The sequence below is a fragment of the Rutidosis leptorrhynchoides genome, chromosome 3 (genome assembly GCF_046630445.1).
Source record: "Rutidosis leptorrhynchoides isolate AG116_Rl617_1_P2 chromosome 3, CSIRO_AGI_Rlap_v1, whole genome shotgun sequence".
In the NCBI taxonomy this organism is placed as follows: Eukaryota; Viridiplantae; Streptophyta; class Magnoliopsida; order Asterales; family Asteraceae; genus Rutidosis; species Rutidosis leptorrhynchoides.
Genome location: NC_092335.1, coordinates 94,638,496 through 94,654,050, shown reverse-complemented (window position 1 = coordinate 94,654,050; position 15,555 = coordinate 94,638,496). Strand labels below are relative to the sequence as shown.

Below are 15,555 nucleotides of genomic sequence, written 5' to 3'. Positions count from 1 at the left end.
TAATTTGCATTCTTGAATACATAATCGAGTTTAACTGTTTAGTTAATTGAAAATAAATTGTATTCACCCCCCCTACAATACTCCTGTTGTTTTTAAGGGACCAACAGTTAGATCTAAGACTTTGATGTAACTTTGGTTCATCAAAACACTTGCAACACTTAAGTGAGTTGTGCTTCATGTCTTAGACTTGCACTTGGGTTATGATGGTCAAACCTTGGGGAAAATGATGCAAACACATCAACGAGTTGTACACTTGAAGCTACATGCATCAAGGATGAGAACCGTGATAAGCATCGAACACCAAGAACCACCGGAACCTACTGACCTGTCTGTTTTCTGTATTCTGGGTCTGATCAGTAAGACCTGAGCTGTTGTGATTATGATTTTCAAATAACTCTGTTCGAGTAGATAACTTTTCATATAGGACTCGTCTTAATCCGAGTTACGGTTTAGGATTTATGGCCCTCCGATCGTCACTATGTCCTTTTAACGTTGTGCAGAAATTTCTGGCCTACTCGCACTTAGACCGTCGCCACGGTCAAAAAAAGATGAGTTTGCTTCTGGGATTTTTACCACAACTAAAGGACTCATATACGGAGCTATGGCCACTGGTCTCACCTTATTTCAGTAGGTGTAGAGGCCGTGGTGACTGACTGAAGTCAGCCTTTATTTTAAACTGCTTTCATAAACGAAACTTACTTTACGCCTTTTGTTTGATGATGAATGATGATAACCCTTAAGACCTTATTTACATACTTTTAAACCTATTCGGACGATTTACTGACTTAGTACTATTTGACTTAGGTTGAGGACCCGTTTGGACAACCTTCATTACTTGCTTACTTTCCGAGTCATACTTTACCGCTACATTATCATTGTGAGTTATAACATTCCCTTTTTACTTTAACTTATTTTGGGAACTGAGAATACATGCGGATTTTATGTTTTACATACTAGGCACGAGTACTTAAACTTATATATGTGTGGGTTATACAACGGCATAAACATTCCCTTTAGCTCGGTAAGGTTTAATCATTGGTTTTTGAACCGTGAACGCGAATCTTAGATATGGATCCATAGGGTTTGACATCCCCACTCGGGCTAGTAGCGCTAGCATTTAACAAGTGTTTAATACTTCATAGACATACGCACTTGCCAAGTGTACTTTCAGGTGGTATAAATATTAAGTTAGTTACCAAGTGCCCACGGTTAACATATACTTTATCATATTGTTTTGAAACGCTCTTTGTAGCACTGAAATCTCGTGGCCTACCTTACATACTGTTATACTTAAACTATAGCTCACCAACCTTTGTGTTGACATTTTTAAGCATGTTTTTCTCAGGTGCTTAAGGTTATTTGCTTCCGCTGTCGTGCTAGTCTTGCCGTAGACACCCGCTGCTCTAGTGTTATCACCGCATGAACTGTTTATCTTGCATTCAGACTTTAATACATTTGAAACTATATTTTGTAATAACCTAAGGGTCACATACATTTATTCATGCTTCCTATTCATAGAAGCATACTGTTGGTGTAAAACATTTGATGTCGGTTATGACGTCACCTTTTTATCGTGAATGCAACTTCTTTTATTACAGCATATAGTACTTAACCTTGTAATGATCCTGTTGTTGATGATTCGTACACGATGGTTTTGTACGGGGCATCACATTTGCTATCAGAGCATTGGTTGTAGGGAATTAGGTTGCATTAGTGAGTCTAAGACCGACCCGAGTAGGATTCACTAATAGGACTAATCTACAACTTGCTAGTTTACTTATTTCCGCTGAACTTACTGCATGCTGCTGCTTACTTTTACTGCTATATGCCGTATGCTATTACATGATTTCACTACTGCATGATATTACTTGCTTTCGATTGCATGCTACTTCTGTACGCTTCGTTATTATTGCCATGCTACTTATTGTTATACATGATTTAAACTGTTGGCCTAATACGTGCTTGCTTTATGACTTACTGACATGGAAAATTTATTTTTCCTTATTCTGATGTCGGATGTTCCACCTGCTATCGTTTTGGGCAGTTTAGACTCGTCAGTCACCCCACCTGCTGCTGCTGCCGACACACCGATCCCGCTACCCACGAGTGACCCCGGCGCTTCATCTTCCGGGACTAGCAGCCAGGCGCCTACACACCAGTGGCTACTATTGATGGACACGTAGACCCTACGGAGATTCCAGCTCCGTCTGCTCCCGGACCCTCGGAGCCACAGCCCCGCATTGGTGGTGTTGTGATTCCTGCGGAGTTCGGGGAAGGACCATTTAGTAACCATATGCGCATGCCGTGCCGACGCGCTGCTAATGGACGTTTAGTGCCGATTCCGCCAGGCAGACACAGAGAGATGTTGGCCGCCTTCGGATTGCTAGTTCAGCCACCCGTGCCGCCACCACATGATTCGGACGACCCGTCATCCACTGATGCTTCATCCGACAGCACCTCCTCAGGCAACTCCAGTGATGATGAGGACCCTGCCGATATACCTATTCAGCCACCCTCCACCCCGCCGAAGAAGCGATATCGCTTCGACGGTACCATTATTCCGGAGATCAACGGAGGACGAACCTTCACTGACGCGTTTGGTCGGCGTCGTAGGGTTACTGCTCGTAAGCGGCTTGTGCCGTACCCTGCCACCCACAAGTGCGTAAGGCACCCCGTTACGTGCTGACTATTTCTGGAGCCGGAATGTCTGCACCCCGTTTCATGCGGTCTGCACCACCCGCACCACCTGCACCGCCTGCCCCACCTTCTCCCACAGTCGAGGAATTGACAAGAGAGGTGGGAATCCTCCGAGCTCGAGTTACTTAGCTCGAGGAGCAGTTGGCTCAGGTTTTAGTAATCCTACACCCACCTTCACCGTAGGACCTTTTGTATTAGATTTCATGATGTAATCTAGTTGTAGTTTCATATTTCACTTATGTATTGTACGAACTTATTCAGATGTATGAAACTTATTATTAATGAATGGAAACTTTGTGATGTTACTTTTTGCACAAGTGTTCTATTTACGTTACTATATGGTGTTTTGCAGTACTTGTATCAACTTGCGTTACTTAATTAACATGTGTTGTGCTGTTTACATGTTGGTTGTTATATACTATATTATTATATATTGAATGCTGGATTTTGACTTGAGTCAAAATGTTTGTATAGAACACCATGGCTAACGGTCGATCCACACCTACTGCTGCTCAATTTGAAGAGATGATCCAAGAACGTGTAGCCGCAGCCATTGCGGAAATGCAACCCCAAGCTCCACCGCCACCGCCACCACCACCGGTTATTCAACCCGTTCGAAATGGGTGTACTTACAAGGAATTCCAGAGCTGTAAACCACATAACTTCAGCGGCACTGAGGGACCGGTTGGTCTCACCAGATGGTTCGAGAAACTTGAATCAGTATTCCGAGTTAGCAACTGTTCGGAGGACAACAAAACCAAATTTGCTTCTTGCACGCTATCTGACGGCGCGCTCATGTGGTGGAACACAATGGCACAGGCACAAGGCATTGATGAGGCGTATGCTACGCCATGGGAAGAATTTAAGTGTGCCATGATTGAGGAGTATTGTCCGAGAACCGAGATCCAAAAGATGGAAATGGAATTCATGCAGTTAAAGGCCGTTGGGAACGACCTTGATGGTTACAACAGGAGATTTTTGGAACTAGCCTTGATGTGTCTGACAATGGTCACCCCAGAATTCAAGCAAATGGAGAGATACTTCTGGGGACTCCCTAAGAGCATTAAGGGAAACGTCACCTCGTCCAAACCACCGAATGTTCCCGAAGCGATGCGCATGGCGTATACTTTAATGAATCAGATAACCATCGATGAACCGGAGAAAACTAAGACTGAAGCGGGTACTAGTGAGAAGCGCAAATGGGATAACCACAACAACAACAACAACAGGGGAAGAAACTATGAACAGAACCCGGCGAAACGACATGGGGGTTTTAGGGGAAACAACAACGGCAGAAACCCCAATCCGAACACCAACACGAACCCGAACTACAAGGGAACCCTACCTCAATGCAAGAGGTGTTACAAACACCACACTGGGTATTGCAATGTTGTCTGCGAGAAGTGCCAACGGTCTGGACATGTTGGAAAAGACTGCAAGGTCACCACTTTGAATGGGAAGCCGAACCCCACAGGGCCAAGGAAGTGTTACGAATGTGGGCAGACAGGCCATTTTAGAAATGCGTATCCAAATAAGCGAAAAGATGGCGGACCACCCCGCGCTAGAGCTTTCAATGTTAATGCAAGGGACGCACGCGAAAACCCCGACTTGGTGACAGGTATATTCAAAATAACAATCTTTTAGCTTCTGTCTTGTTTGATACTGGTGCGGATAGAAGTTATGTATGTAGACATTTTTGCGATAAGATTAATTGGTCATTAGTCCCGTTAAAAGAGAGTATGCTTGTCGAGGTCGCCAATGGAAAACTTGAGAAAGTTGACCATATTAGTCGAGGAGCTATTATCAACATAGCTGGTGCAGATTTCGAAATTGACTTGATACCTATCAAACTGGGAAGTTTTGACGTGATCGTCGGTATGGATTGGTTGAGCAAGATAAGGGCCGATATTATCTGTGGAGATAAAACACTTCGCATACCACAAGGAGATGGTAAACCACTGGTTATCTATGGAGAGAGATGTACCTCGAAGTTTAACCTCATTAGTTGCGTGAAAGTGCAAAAGATTATGAAGAAGGGGCGTTTTGCTGTCCTAGCACATGTGAAAGCGGTAGAAACTGAGGTGAAGAATGTGAACGACGTTCGAATTGTGAACGAATTCTCCGATGTCTTCCCTGAAGAATTGCCTGGATTACCGCCACCGAGAGCAGTAGAGTTTCAGATTGATTTAGTGCCAGGAGCTGCACCTGTAGCTCGCGCACCTTATAGACTCGCACCTTCCGAGATGCAAGAATTACAGAGTCAACTACAAGAACTACTTGACCGTGGATTTATCCAACCAAGTTTCTCGCCTTGGGGCGCACATGTATTGTTTGTGAAGAAGAAGGATGGATCCTTCTGTATGTGTATCAACTACCGTGAGCTCAACAAATTGACTATCAAGAATCGGTATCCTCTTCCACGAATTGACGATCTTTTTGATCAACTACAAGGATCGAGCTTTTACTAAAAGATTGATTTGCGATCCGGTTATCACCAGTTGAGGGTGAAGGAAAGTGACGTGATGAAAACTGCATTCAGGACCCGTTATGGTCATTATGAGTTTCTCGTGATGCCATTCGGTTTGACAAATGCACCTGCCGTGTTCATGGATCTCATGAATCGTGTCTGCAAGCCGTACTTGGATAAGTTTGTTATCGTCTTCATAGATGATATCCTCATCTACTCTAAGAGCGAAGAAGAGCATGAGCAACATCTCCGACTAGTACTTGAACTCTTGAGGCAAGAGCAACTTTACGCCAAATTCTCCAAGTGTGAATTTTGGTTAAAGGAAGTCCAGTTTCTGGGTCATGTTGTGAGCGACCAGGGTATCAAAGTTGATCCCACCAAGATTGAAGCCATCAGCAAGTGGGAGACCCCCACTACTCCGACTCATATTCGCCAATTCCTAGGTCTCGCCAGTTACTACCGAAGGTTCATTGAAGGATTTTCTCTGATTGCGCGTCCTTTGACCACGCTGACTCACAAGGGCAAAAAGTTCATTTGGAAACCCGCACACGAATCAGCATTCCAAACTTTGAAGAAGAAGTTAACCTCCGCACATATCCTATCACTTCCTGAGGGCAGTGACGACTTTGTCGTTTATTGTGATGCATCGAAGAGTGATTTTGGTTGTGTACTAATGCAACGATAAAAGGTTATTGCCTATGCCTCCCGCCAACTGAAGATCCACGAGCGGAACTACACTACGCATGATCTTGAACTTGGAGCCGTTGTCTTTGCACTCAAATTGTGGAGACACTATTTGTATGGAACTAAGAGTACTATTTTCACCGATCACAAGAGTCTCTAGCACATCTTCGATCAAAAGCAACTGAATATGAGATAGGATCGATGGATTGAGACGCTCAACGACTACGATTGTGAACTCCGTTAGCATCCTGGCAAGGCCAATGTTGTAGCTGACGCTTTGAGCCGAAAGGAGAGGACGGCACCTCTTCGTGTTAGGGCTCTGAACATCACCATCCATTCGAACCTCAACAGCCAGATCAGAGTAGCCCAAGATGAGGCTCTCAAGGAGGAAAATATATCTCACGAATATTTGAACATACATGTCTCTTGATTCGAGGTTAGGGAGTCTGGACTCCGATGTTATGCCGGAAGAATTTGGGTACCTTATTATGGAGATCTACGGAACCTTATACTTGATGAAGCACACAAATCGAGATATTCGATTCATCCTAGAGCGGGCAAAATGTACCACGACCTTAAAGAACAGTATTGGTGGCCGAATCTTAAGAAGGACGTTGCAACTTATGTTGGTAAGTGTTTGACTTGCTCGAAGGTTAAAGCCGAGCATCAGAGACCTTCTGGGTTACTTCAACAGCCGGAAATCCAGCAATGGAAGTGGGAAATGATCACAATGGATTTCATTACTAAGCTGCCGAAGACGGTGGGCGGATACGATACCATCTGGGTTATTGTTGACCGCCTTACTAAATCTGCTCATTTTCTAGCGATAAAAGAAACAGATACAATGGAGAGACTTGCTCAACTGTACATCAAAGAGGTTGTATCTCGTCATGGTGTACCTTTATCGATCATCTCAGATCGTGATCCCTGTTTTGCTTCCAGATTTTGGCGTTCTTTGCAAGAAGCCATGGGAACCCGTCTCGACATGAGTACTGCGTATCATCCACAGACTGACGGACAAAGTGAACGAACGATTCAGACCTTGGAGGACATGTTACGTGCATGTGTCATTGACTTTGGAAAAGCCTGGGAAAGGCATTTGCCACTCACCGAATTTTCTTACAACAACAGTTATCACTCGAGCATTAATGCCGCACCTTTTGAAGCATTGTATGGCCGTAAGTGCCGATCTCCTATTTGTTGGGCCGAAGTAGGCGAAAAGCAAATCACCGGACCCGAAGTAGCCCACGAAACGACGGAGAAGATTGCTCAGATTCAAGCTAGACTTAAGACTGCCCGTGATCGCCAAAAGAGTTATGCCGATCTTAAACGTAAAGACTTTGAATTCAACGTTGGTGATCGTGTAATGTTGAAGGTTGCACCTTGGAAAGGTGTGATCCGTTTTGGAAAACGTGGAAAGTTAAACCCACGATACATTGGTCATTTTGAAATCTTGGAACGTGTTGGACCCGTTGCTTACCGTTTGGATCTACCAGCACAATTGAGCTCAGTTCATCCTACCTTCCACGTGTCAAACTTGAAGAAGTGTCTTGCTGCACCCGAACTCATCATACTACTTGAAGAACTTACAATTGACGACAAACTCCACTTTGTGGAAGAACCAGTTGAGATTATGGATCGTGAGATCAAAACTTTGAAACGCAACAAGATTCCGATTGTACGAGTACGATGGAATGCCAAACGAGGACCTGAGTTTACTTGGGAGCGAGAGGATCAAATGATGCGAAAGTATCCTCACATTTTCCCGACTCCCCCATCTACCTCAGCTTAAAATTTCAGGACGAAATTTTCTTTAACAGGTGGGTAATGTAACGACTCTGGATTTTCCAACGTTTATTTATTAATAATTATTATTATTAATACGTGTGATTAAACGAATGTATGTTATTACATTTACATGTTGCCATGATTGCCCGTACTTGACTTTAATTGCCCGAAACGTCTTTGTGACACACAAAACTTACACGAATAATATTTTCACATATTATTTACATTCATGATTAGTTTTATTAATCATTTTAATTAACTATGGTTATTAGTTAATTACTTGGGCTTTAATTGGATTCATTTGTTAATTACATACAACTTGGGCTTTATGATCAAACATGGGATTATAAAGCCCACCCTACTCCTTAGTTGGACTATTTAGCCCAACACTACATGTAAGTAATCCATTTGAACTTAACTAGTTAGTTAAAGACTTAAGGAATCTAGTTAACATACAATCCCCATGCATGGCCATCCATTAACCAACTTTTTCAAGCTTTTCATGCTAGGAACCAATGAACTAATCCCTCCCCTCTTGGGAGCAGCTGACCGTCAGCCTATAGGCCTTTAGATGGGGTTTTTGTTTCAAAATTTTGATTACATATCACTTGCATTTTGCTCTCTTTTTCTCACACACAAAACACTCTCATACTTGCAACCATTTTACTCTCTATACTTAGTAAGTAACTTGATACTTTTTCTCTTCTTTTCTTCTTGTAAAAACCGAACCAAGCACCCTTAAATCATCATCATCTTTGTTCTTTGTTGTTAATTGTTTGTAGTTGTTAGTTGTTGTTACTTTGTTACTTGTTATTATTTACTTACTAGTTTCCAAGAATCAAACTCTTTAGTTTCATTCTTCATTTATCTTGTAATTTCAAGAACACACAAGAACTAAACTTACTAGTTTATGTTCTACATATATTGTTTCAAAAGATTGTAAGTTCATGTGTTGAAAGCATACTTGTGAATCATGTTTGTAAACTTTAAAGTTTACATTCTTAAAGATCAAACTTAGGCTTGAATCTTTAAAGTATGAACAACCATGAACCTTTTACTTGTTTACTTAGTTTATGTCTTCATTTTATGCACTTTAATTTCTTGTTTGTTGGTTGTTATTGGTCAAATGTTACTAGTTAACTTTGATCTCATTAATCTTGAACTAAAAGTTAACTTAAAAGTTCAAGAACATGTAAGTAAGTTTTCTTTAAATATAACTTTGTATACTTATGCTTAATCTAGACTTTTGAGTCTTGGATCTTCAAGATCAAACTAAGAACTATGTTCTACATCTTAAGATCTTGATTTCATAAGTTTACTTTCAAGTTTGTAACTTATTATTAGTTTTAAAGTTCATGTATGTGTTAGATCTAAGACTTTGATGTAACCTTGGTTCATCAAAACACTTGCAACACTTAAGTGAGTTGTGCTTCATGTCTTAGACTTGCACTTGGGTTATGATGGTCAAACCTTGGTGAAAATGATGCAAACACATCAACGAGTTGTACACTTGAAGCTACATGCATCAAGGATGAGAACCGTGATAAGCATCGAACACCAAGAACCACCGGAACCTACTGACCTGTCTGTTTTCTGTATTCTGCATCTGATCAGTAAGACCTGGGCTGTTGTGATTATGATTTTCAAATATATCTGTTCGATTAGATAACTTTTCATATAGGACTCGTCTTAATCCGAGTTAAGGTTTAGGATTTATGGCCCTCCGATCGTCACTATGTCCTTTTAACGTTGTGCAGAAATTTCTGGCCTACTCTCACTTAGACCGTCGCCACGGTCAAACAAAGACGAGTTTGCTTCTGGGATTTTTACCGCAACTAAAGGACTCATATACGGAGCCATGGCCACTGGTCTCACCTTATTTCAGTAGGTGTAGAGGCCGTGGTGACTGACTGAAGTCAGCCTTTGTTTTAAACTGCTTTCATAAACGAAACTTACTTTACGCCTTTTGTTTGATGATGAATGATGATGACCCTTAAGATCTTATTTACATACTTTTAAACCTATTCGGACGATTTACTGACTTAGTACTATTTGACTTAGGTTGAGGACCCGTTTGGACAACCTTCATTACTTGCTTACTTTCCGAGTCATACTTTACCGCTACATTATCATTGTGAGTTATAGCATTCCCTTTTTACTTTAACTTATTTTGGGAACTGAGAATACATGCGGATTTTATGTTTTACATACTAGGCACGAGTACTTAAACTTATATGTGTGTGGGTTATACAACGGCATAAACATTCCCTTTAGCTCGGTAACGTTTAATCATTGGTTTTTGAACCGTGAACGCGAATCTTAGATTTGGATCCATAGGGTTTGACATCCCCACTCGGGCTAGTAGCGCTAGCATTTAACGAGTGTTTAATACTTCGTAGACATACGCACTTGCCAAGTGTATTTTCAGGGGGTATAAACGTTAAGTTAGTTACCAAGTGCCCACGGTTAACATATACTTTATCATACTGTTTTGAAACGCTCTTTGTAGCACTGAAATCTCGTGGCCTACCTTACATACTGTTATACTTAAACTATAGCTCACCAACCTTTGTGTTGACGTTTTTAAGCATGTTTTTCTCAGGTGCTTAAGGTTATTTTCTTCCGCTGTCGTGCTAGTCTTGCCGTAGACACCCGCTGCTCTAGTGTTATCACCGCATGAACTGTTTATCTTGCATTCAGACTTTAATACATTTGAAACTATGTTCTGTAACGACCTAAGGGTCGCATACATTTATTCATGCTTGCTATTCGTAGAAGCATACTGTTGGTGTAAAACATTTGATGTCGGTTATGACGTCACCTTTTTATCGTGAATGCAACTTCTTTTATTACAGCATATAGTACTTAACCTTGTAATGATCCTGTTGTTGATGATTCGTACACGATGGTTTTGTACGGGGCATCACATCTTCTTTGGGTGGTGTGTCAAACGTCGGTATGTAAGGGCTTTGAGGTTGGTTATATTGAGGCGTGTGAGGTTGGTTAAATTGAGGTGTTTGTGGGTTGTTATATTGATGCGTTTGAGATTGATAGTAGGGGTTATTCATGTAATGAGGTATGGAAAATGGATTCACAGTTCAATTGTCTAGTTGAGGATATTGAGATTGATAGTGGGGGTTAGAAGACGAGCTCATGGGAGATTGATGTTGCATATTCATGAGAGATTGTTGATGGAGATTTTTTGGAGCTTGATGAAGCTTGTTTTGGAGGACCGAATTTCACATATCTTCATCGACGGTAGTATTTTGTTGTTGTTGTTGTTGTTTTTGTTTTAAATTTTTTTTTTTTTTTTGTTAGAAGACATGGTGATGAATGAGATAGAGATGATGAGGTTGAGACAGTGGCGATTGTAAGGCATTGACAATGGGGTCCAAGGACCCCACTAGAGTTAGATTTTTCTTTTATAAAGTATAACATGAATTTCGTAGGACACCACAAAATTTAATGATGGGACCCCGTATATTTATTAAACTAATGGGTTTTTTAAAAGAAAACACTCATTTTTTGAATTTTTTTACAAAGTACTATAGGACCCCATGCAATTTTGTTTTTAGAATCGTCACTGAGTTGAGATGAAGTTTGATGAAAATGAGAGTTGAATGTTGGTGAAAAAGAGATAGTTGTTGGGCGTATATAAATGAGAGTGTAGTTGGAAAAAAAAAAAGTAGCCGTTGAAAAAAAAAAAAGAGCCGTTTGATAATTAAAGTGTATTCATCCGTGAACCAAAATTGTAATGCAACGAATATTTCTCTCACGGTCAGTCAACGGCGGAGAGTATACGAGCTAATATCGGCGTCGTTCAACGGGCTGAGGCAACGGATAAGAGGTCCTCTCACACACAAAATAGTTCCTATGTTTGTTTCACGTCGTCGCTTATACACCTTCTCCATTCTTAAAATTGTAATCAAAATAATTCGCCGCTTGAACAATCGGCCAAACCCTCCACAGCCTCTTGAGTTGTGTAATTTTACACTCCCTGCCTAACTCTTACAGTGATATGGATCACAGGAATGGTTTCGCACCCAATCATCATTCGTCACTTATAATTTTACCTAATTCTTATTTTTCAACTTATTCCCGATCTATCTGGTGCTACTTGTGTATCATTTTCATTATTTTGCTAATTGGATAGTATTGGAATTCAATTATCAGGTAAGTAAGCCTCTTTTATTTATCTCTTCAATAACCATCAATTATGCCTAGCGATGATTCTTCTCCTACTCCTTCGTTGGCTGCGAACAAAGTAGGTTCCATCGAACACCTTGTGACTGAAATCCTGTTAAGATCACCGGTAAGATCCTTGATTCTGTTTAAGTCTGTTCCCAAACATTGGTACTCCCTAATTACAAACAACCCTTGTTTCATAAACCCTAATAAGCCGCCAGATCCTCCTTCCAGTTTGTTTGTCCGAACTTTGTCTGGGTATGTATTTGTTCCATTCAACATCCATAATCCGGTTAAATTCCCAACCCTCAATCACATTTATCCATGGGAGGATATACGATTTAAACATTCTTGTAATGGTCTCGTTCTTTGTGGTAACCGAAAACTATTAGATGATGATAAACTAGTCACTGATGAGACTTACGTATATAATCCTACCATTAACCAAATAATTAGGCTTCCCGTCCCTGGTATTAGAAAACATGTATTTGGTATGAGCATAGCTTTTGATCCTTTGAAATCACCTCATTACAAAGTTATATATGTTTTTGACGATTATGATTACGTATCAAAGACCTCTAAGTATCAGATAGATATGTATTCCTCACAAACTCGCGCTTGTAAGCTTTCATATAATCTTACCGTGACTAGACACCATAATATAATGTTTACTACCGGTGTTTATTGGAACAACAGCATTCATTGGGTTGACATGGTTGGATATATTGTGTATTTTGATTTGGATCGAGAGTTGACTTACGAAATAAAAGCCCCTTTTGCTCGCTCTGGCTTGGATTACAAGGACTATTTATGTTATATATTTGAGTCTCGGGATCGGTTGCTTCTTGTTGAAATTGATCGTTCTCTCATTACCAAGTTCAAAATATATGAACTAAAAAGAGATTATTCAGATTGATTACTGAAATTCCATGTTGATATTAAAGAGTTTGGTGGGTTGTTGTTCCCTAAAAGTGTGAACATGCTTCTTAATCACTATATTCAGTTTGATGTATTATCTCTTGTATTGGGGAGTGATGATGATGATGAATCCTTTTTGGTGGTGGAAATATTTGATAAAATCGTGAGGTTAAACTTGGGATTAAAGACATACCACGAGCTTGGTGAAGTTTCTGACCGATGCAGGAAATATTGGCGTCCGAACACCTTTCTATGGCCGAAAGTTTATCAATTTGCAGCGTCTCTCTACAATTTGCAGCGTCTCTCTACAACTTACAGTATGAAGAGGTATCCATTTTTTTTTGTTTTTGTGATTGCAGTCTTCAGTTTATAACGCTTACATAGTTCAATAAACAAGAACATTGGATTACTAACAATTGAGGCTATATATGTTATAACTTAAAAGTAGGCTGTCTATTAGTTTGATAATCAAAACATGTTTGTATTCTTGAATGTGACAGGGAGTAGATATTGCTTGTGATAGGAGCGTGAAGCTGCCCTGGAAATTAGAGTATTGTTGACCATGATTTTAAAAGTTATAAAATTCAAACATGAGACCTCTTGCAAGGATGTGAGGACCCTAACCAACCACTAGGCTACTATGTTGGTGACCATGCTTTGTTCGCAGAACATAAGACTGCATTTTGTTTGAGAAGACTTACTTACGTTATGTTTTCTAAATAAATCTTTCGGTATATCATAAATTTATGTAATGTTGACCCAATATGTCTTTCATATTTTACGTTTTATTATTATAATATAACTTGCAATTTGCGGGATTGAAATATAGAATTAAACTTTAACAAATTGATATGATAGACCTAAATATAAACTTAATCTCTGGAAGGCGAAAATGCTTTTGGTGTATGGTAGGCTAATCTCAACTAAATCGGTTTTGGGTAGTCTCTATTTGTACTACTATATGTCCCTATTTAAAACACCAATTGGATAGTGAAGGCATGATCATCAAACACATTGTAAAATAGAATATCAAATGTTCGCTTGCTAATAGATAACAAGCTTGCAATATACGTGATAACAAGAACATGTAATAAACTAAAGTCTTTAGAAATAAAAGATGTGCTGATAGGGGAGATCGGTAATGTATGACCGCTACCGGCGGTTACACGTTCGGTACCTGGATAGGATGTAGTCGAATCCAAGTGAGTAGCGGATGGGGTCATATGTGCAGTTGCTTTAGATAAATAAACATAACAATCTGAAGAATTACTGGTAATATGTATGGATTGTCTACATCTCACCTCCCCCATACACTACTCATGTGGTATTGGGTTTTGTTGTTGTTGTTGTTGTTGTATGTATGGAATGTTTGTGCTAAGTTAGTATCCAAGGCTTCTGTACGAGCAGCAACATGTGATCGAAGATTAGGATATGAAGTATTATGTCCATCAGTTCGGCACAATTGACAGTGAGGTTGGCAACGACCACGGGACCAGTTGGAAAAAGAGTAGGGATGAGGTAGTAACAAATACGGCTTGTGATGGAAAATTGGAAAGGATTGTTGTGCCGAAGCCAAAAAAAGTTCATGACTGCACTGGTATTTTTTTTTTGTGATATATAGCATACGTTAGAACAAAAATAAAAGTACAAAGCTATTTGGTGTACTTAACCAAAAAAAAACTTCGGAGAAAAGAAAGTAAACAACGCGGGTTGTTTTTTTAGCGTTTGATTTAATCATTGAATGTCACCCCTTTTAGCCAATCAGAAAGTTACATGGTTTACGGGATATAGAAGGTATGTTATTGTGGCAACAATTACTTCTACCTAAACTATATTTCCTTGACCATGGCATCCACTTTGGAAAATTTAAATATATAAGAGTTATTAACATGATTGTACATCTACCTGGAATAGCTCAGTTGGTTAGAGCGTGTGGCTGTTAACCACAAGGTCGGAGGTTCAAGCCCTCCTTCTAGCGTTTTTTTTTTTTTTTTTTTTTTTTTTAAAGGCACTTTTATCGTAATGTTCATAAATGTATCATATGTTTTTGCTAGCCTATTCTTGTATGTCATGTTCATAAAAACGAAATTTTACATTCAATAAATAGCATTCGAAAGGTTAAGCAACCATGTTACTGTTAAAAGAAAATTAAATCAAGGGTTCAACTTACAATCATATATAACTAAATTGTAAAACTTTTTAAAATTACACGAGCACGGTATCCTTTCATAAACAACTAGCAATATGATGTAACAAATTACATATAGAAAAACTTGAAACTTTTCCTAAAAAGCAACTTTTCGTATACCGCAAAGAGAGAGCTTGCCTAGAGATGATAACCGTATGCTCATACAAGCTTAGCAACATCCTTCATCAGTCCCTTGTTAGCATTACAAAAATCCATGTACTCTTTATACGAAATAAATCCATCACCATCGGTATCAATTTCTGCCATCATACGTTGCACTTCGTCAGGTGATACAGAACCAAGCAGCTTCAAAGCTTCTCCAAGTTCTGAAGAAGAGATCTTTCCATCTCCATTGATATCAAATTTCTTGAAAATTCGCTCAAGGTTAGCCTGCAGATCTTCATCTGCCATTTTGGTTTCCAAATATGCGTAGCACCGAGCCTTTGCTTTTTGTTTACGTGGTTTGTGTGCTTAATTGGTGGTTTCGATTTTTGTGAAAAGATTAAGAATAGTATTATTGGCTTATAAAATGGTGATTTGGGGTGTAAGTTGTGGCAATCCTAATAATTTGGAGTGTTATCAAGGTGCCATCACAAAATTGTCCTAAATGAAAGGGTTAAAGATGGAC

At 39.8% G+C, this 15,555-nt stretch overlaps 2 protein-coding genes and 1 non-coding gene across 3 annotated transcripts; 2 read left to right on the top strand and 1 right to left on the bottom strand.

Moving 5' to 3' along the window:
• The first annotated feature begins 11,475 nt into the window (after nucleotides 1–11,475).
• LOC139896500 (F-box protein At5g07610-like) lies at nucleotides 11,476–13,027 on the top strand. The gene has a single exon (XM_071879137.1). It carries the CDS (start codon nucleotides 11,853–11,855, stop codon nucleotides 12,735–12,737), a length of 885 nt encoding a protein of 294 aa, XP_071735238.1. The 5' UTR covers nucleotides 11,476–11,852; the 3' UTR covers nucleotides 12,738–13,027.
• Nucleotides 13,028–14,643: 1,616 nt separating this feature from the next.
• TRNAN-GUU (transfer RNA asparagine (anticodon GUU)) lies at nucleotides 14,644–14,717 on the top strand. The gene has a single exon. It is a non-coding gene; the product is annotated as a tRNA-Asn (tRNA).
• Nucleotides 14,718–15,086: 369 nt separating this feature from the next.
• LOC139896498 (polcalcin Syr v 3-like) lies at nucleotides 15,087–15,397 on the bottom strand. Its single transcript, XM_071879135.1, has one exon. The coding sequence runs from the start codon at nucleotides 15,336–15,338 to the stop codon at nucleotides 15,087–15,089; it is 252 nt and encodes an 83-aa protein (XP_071735236.1). The 5' UTR covers nucleotides 15,339–15,397.
• Nucleotides 15,398–15,555: the final 158 nt, after the last annotated feature.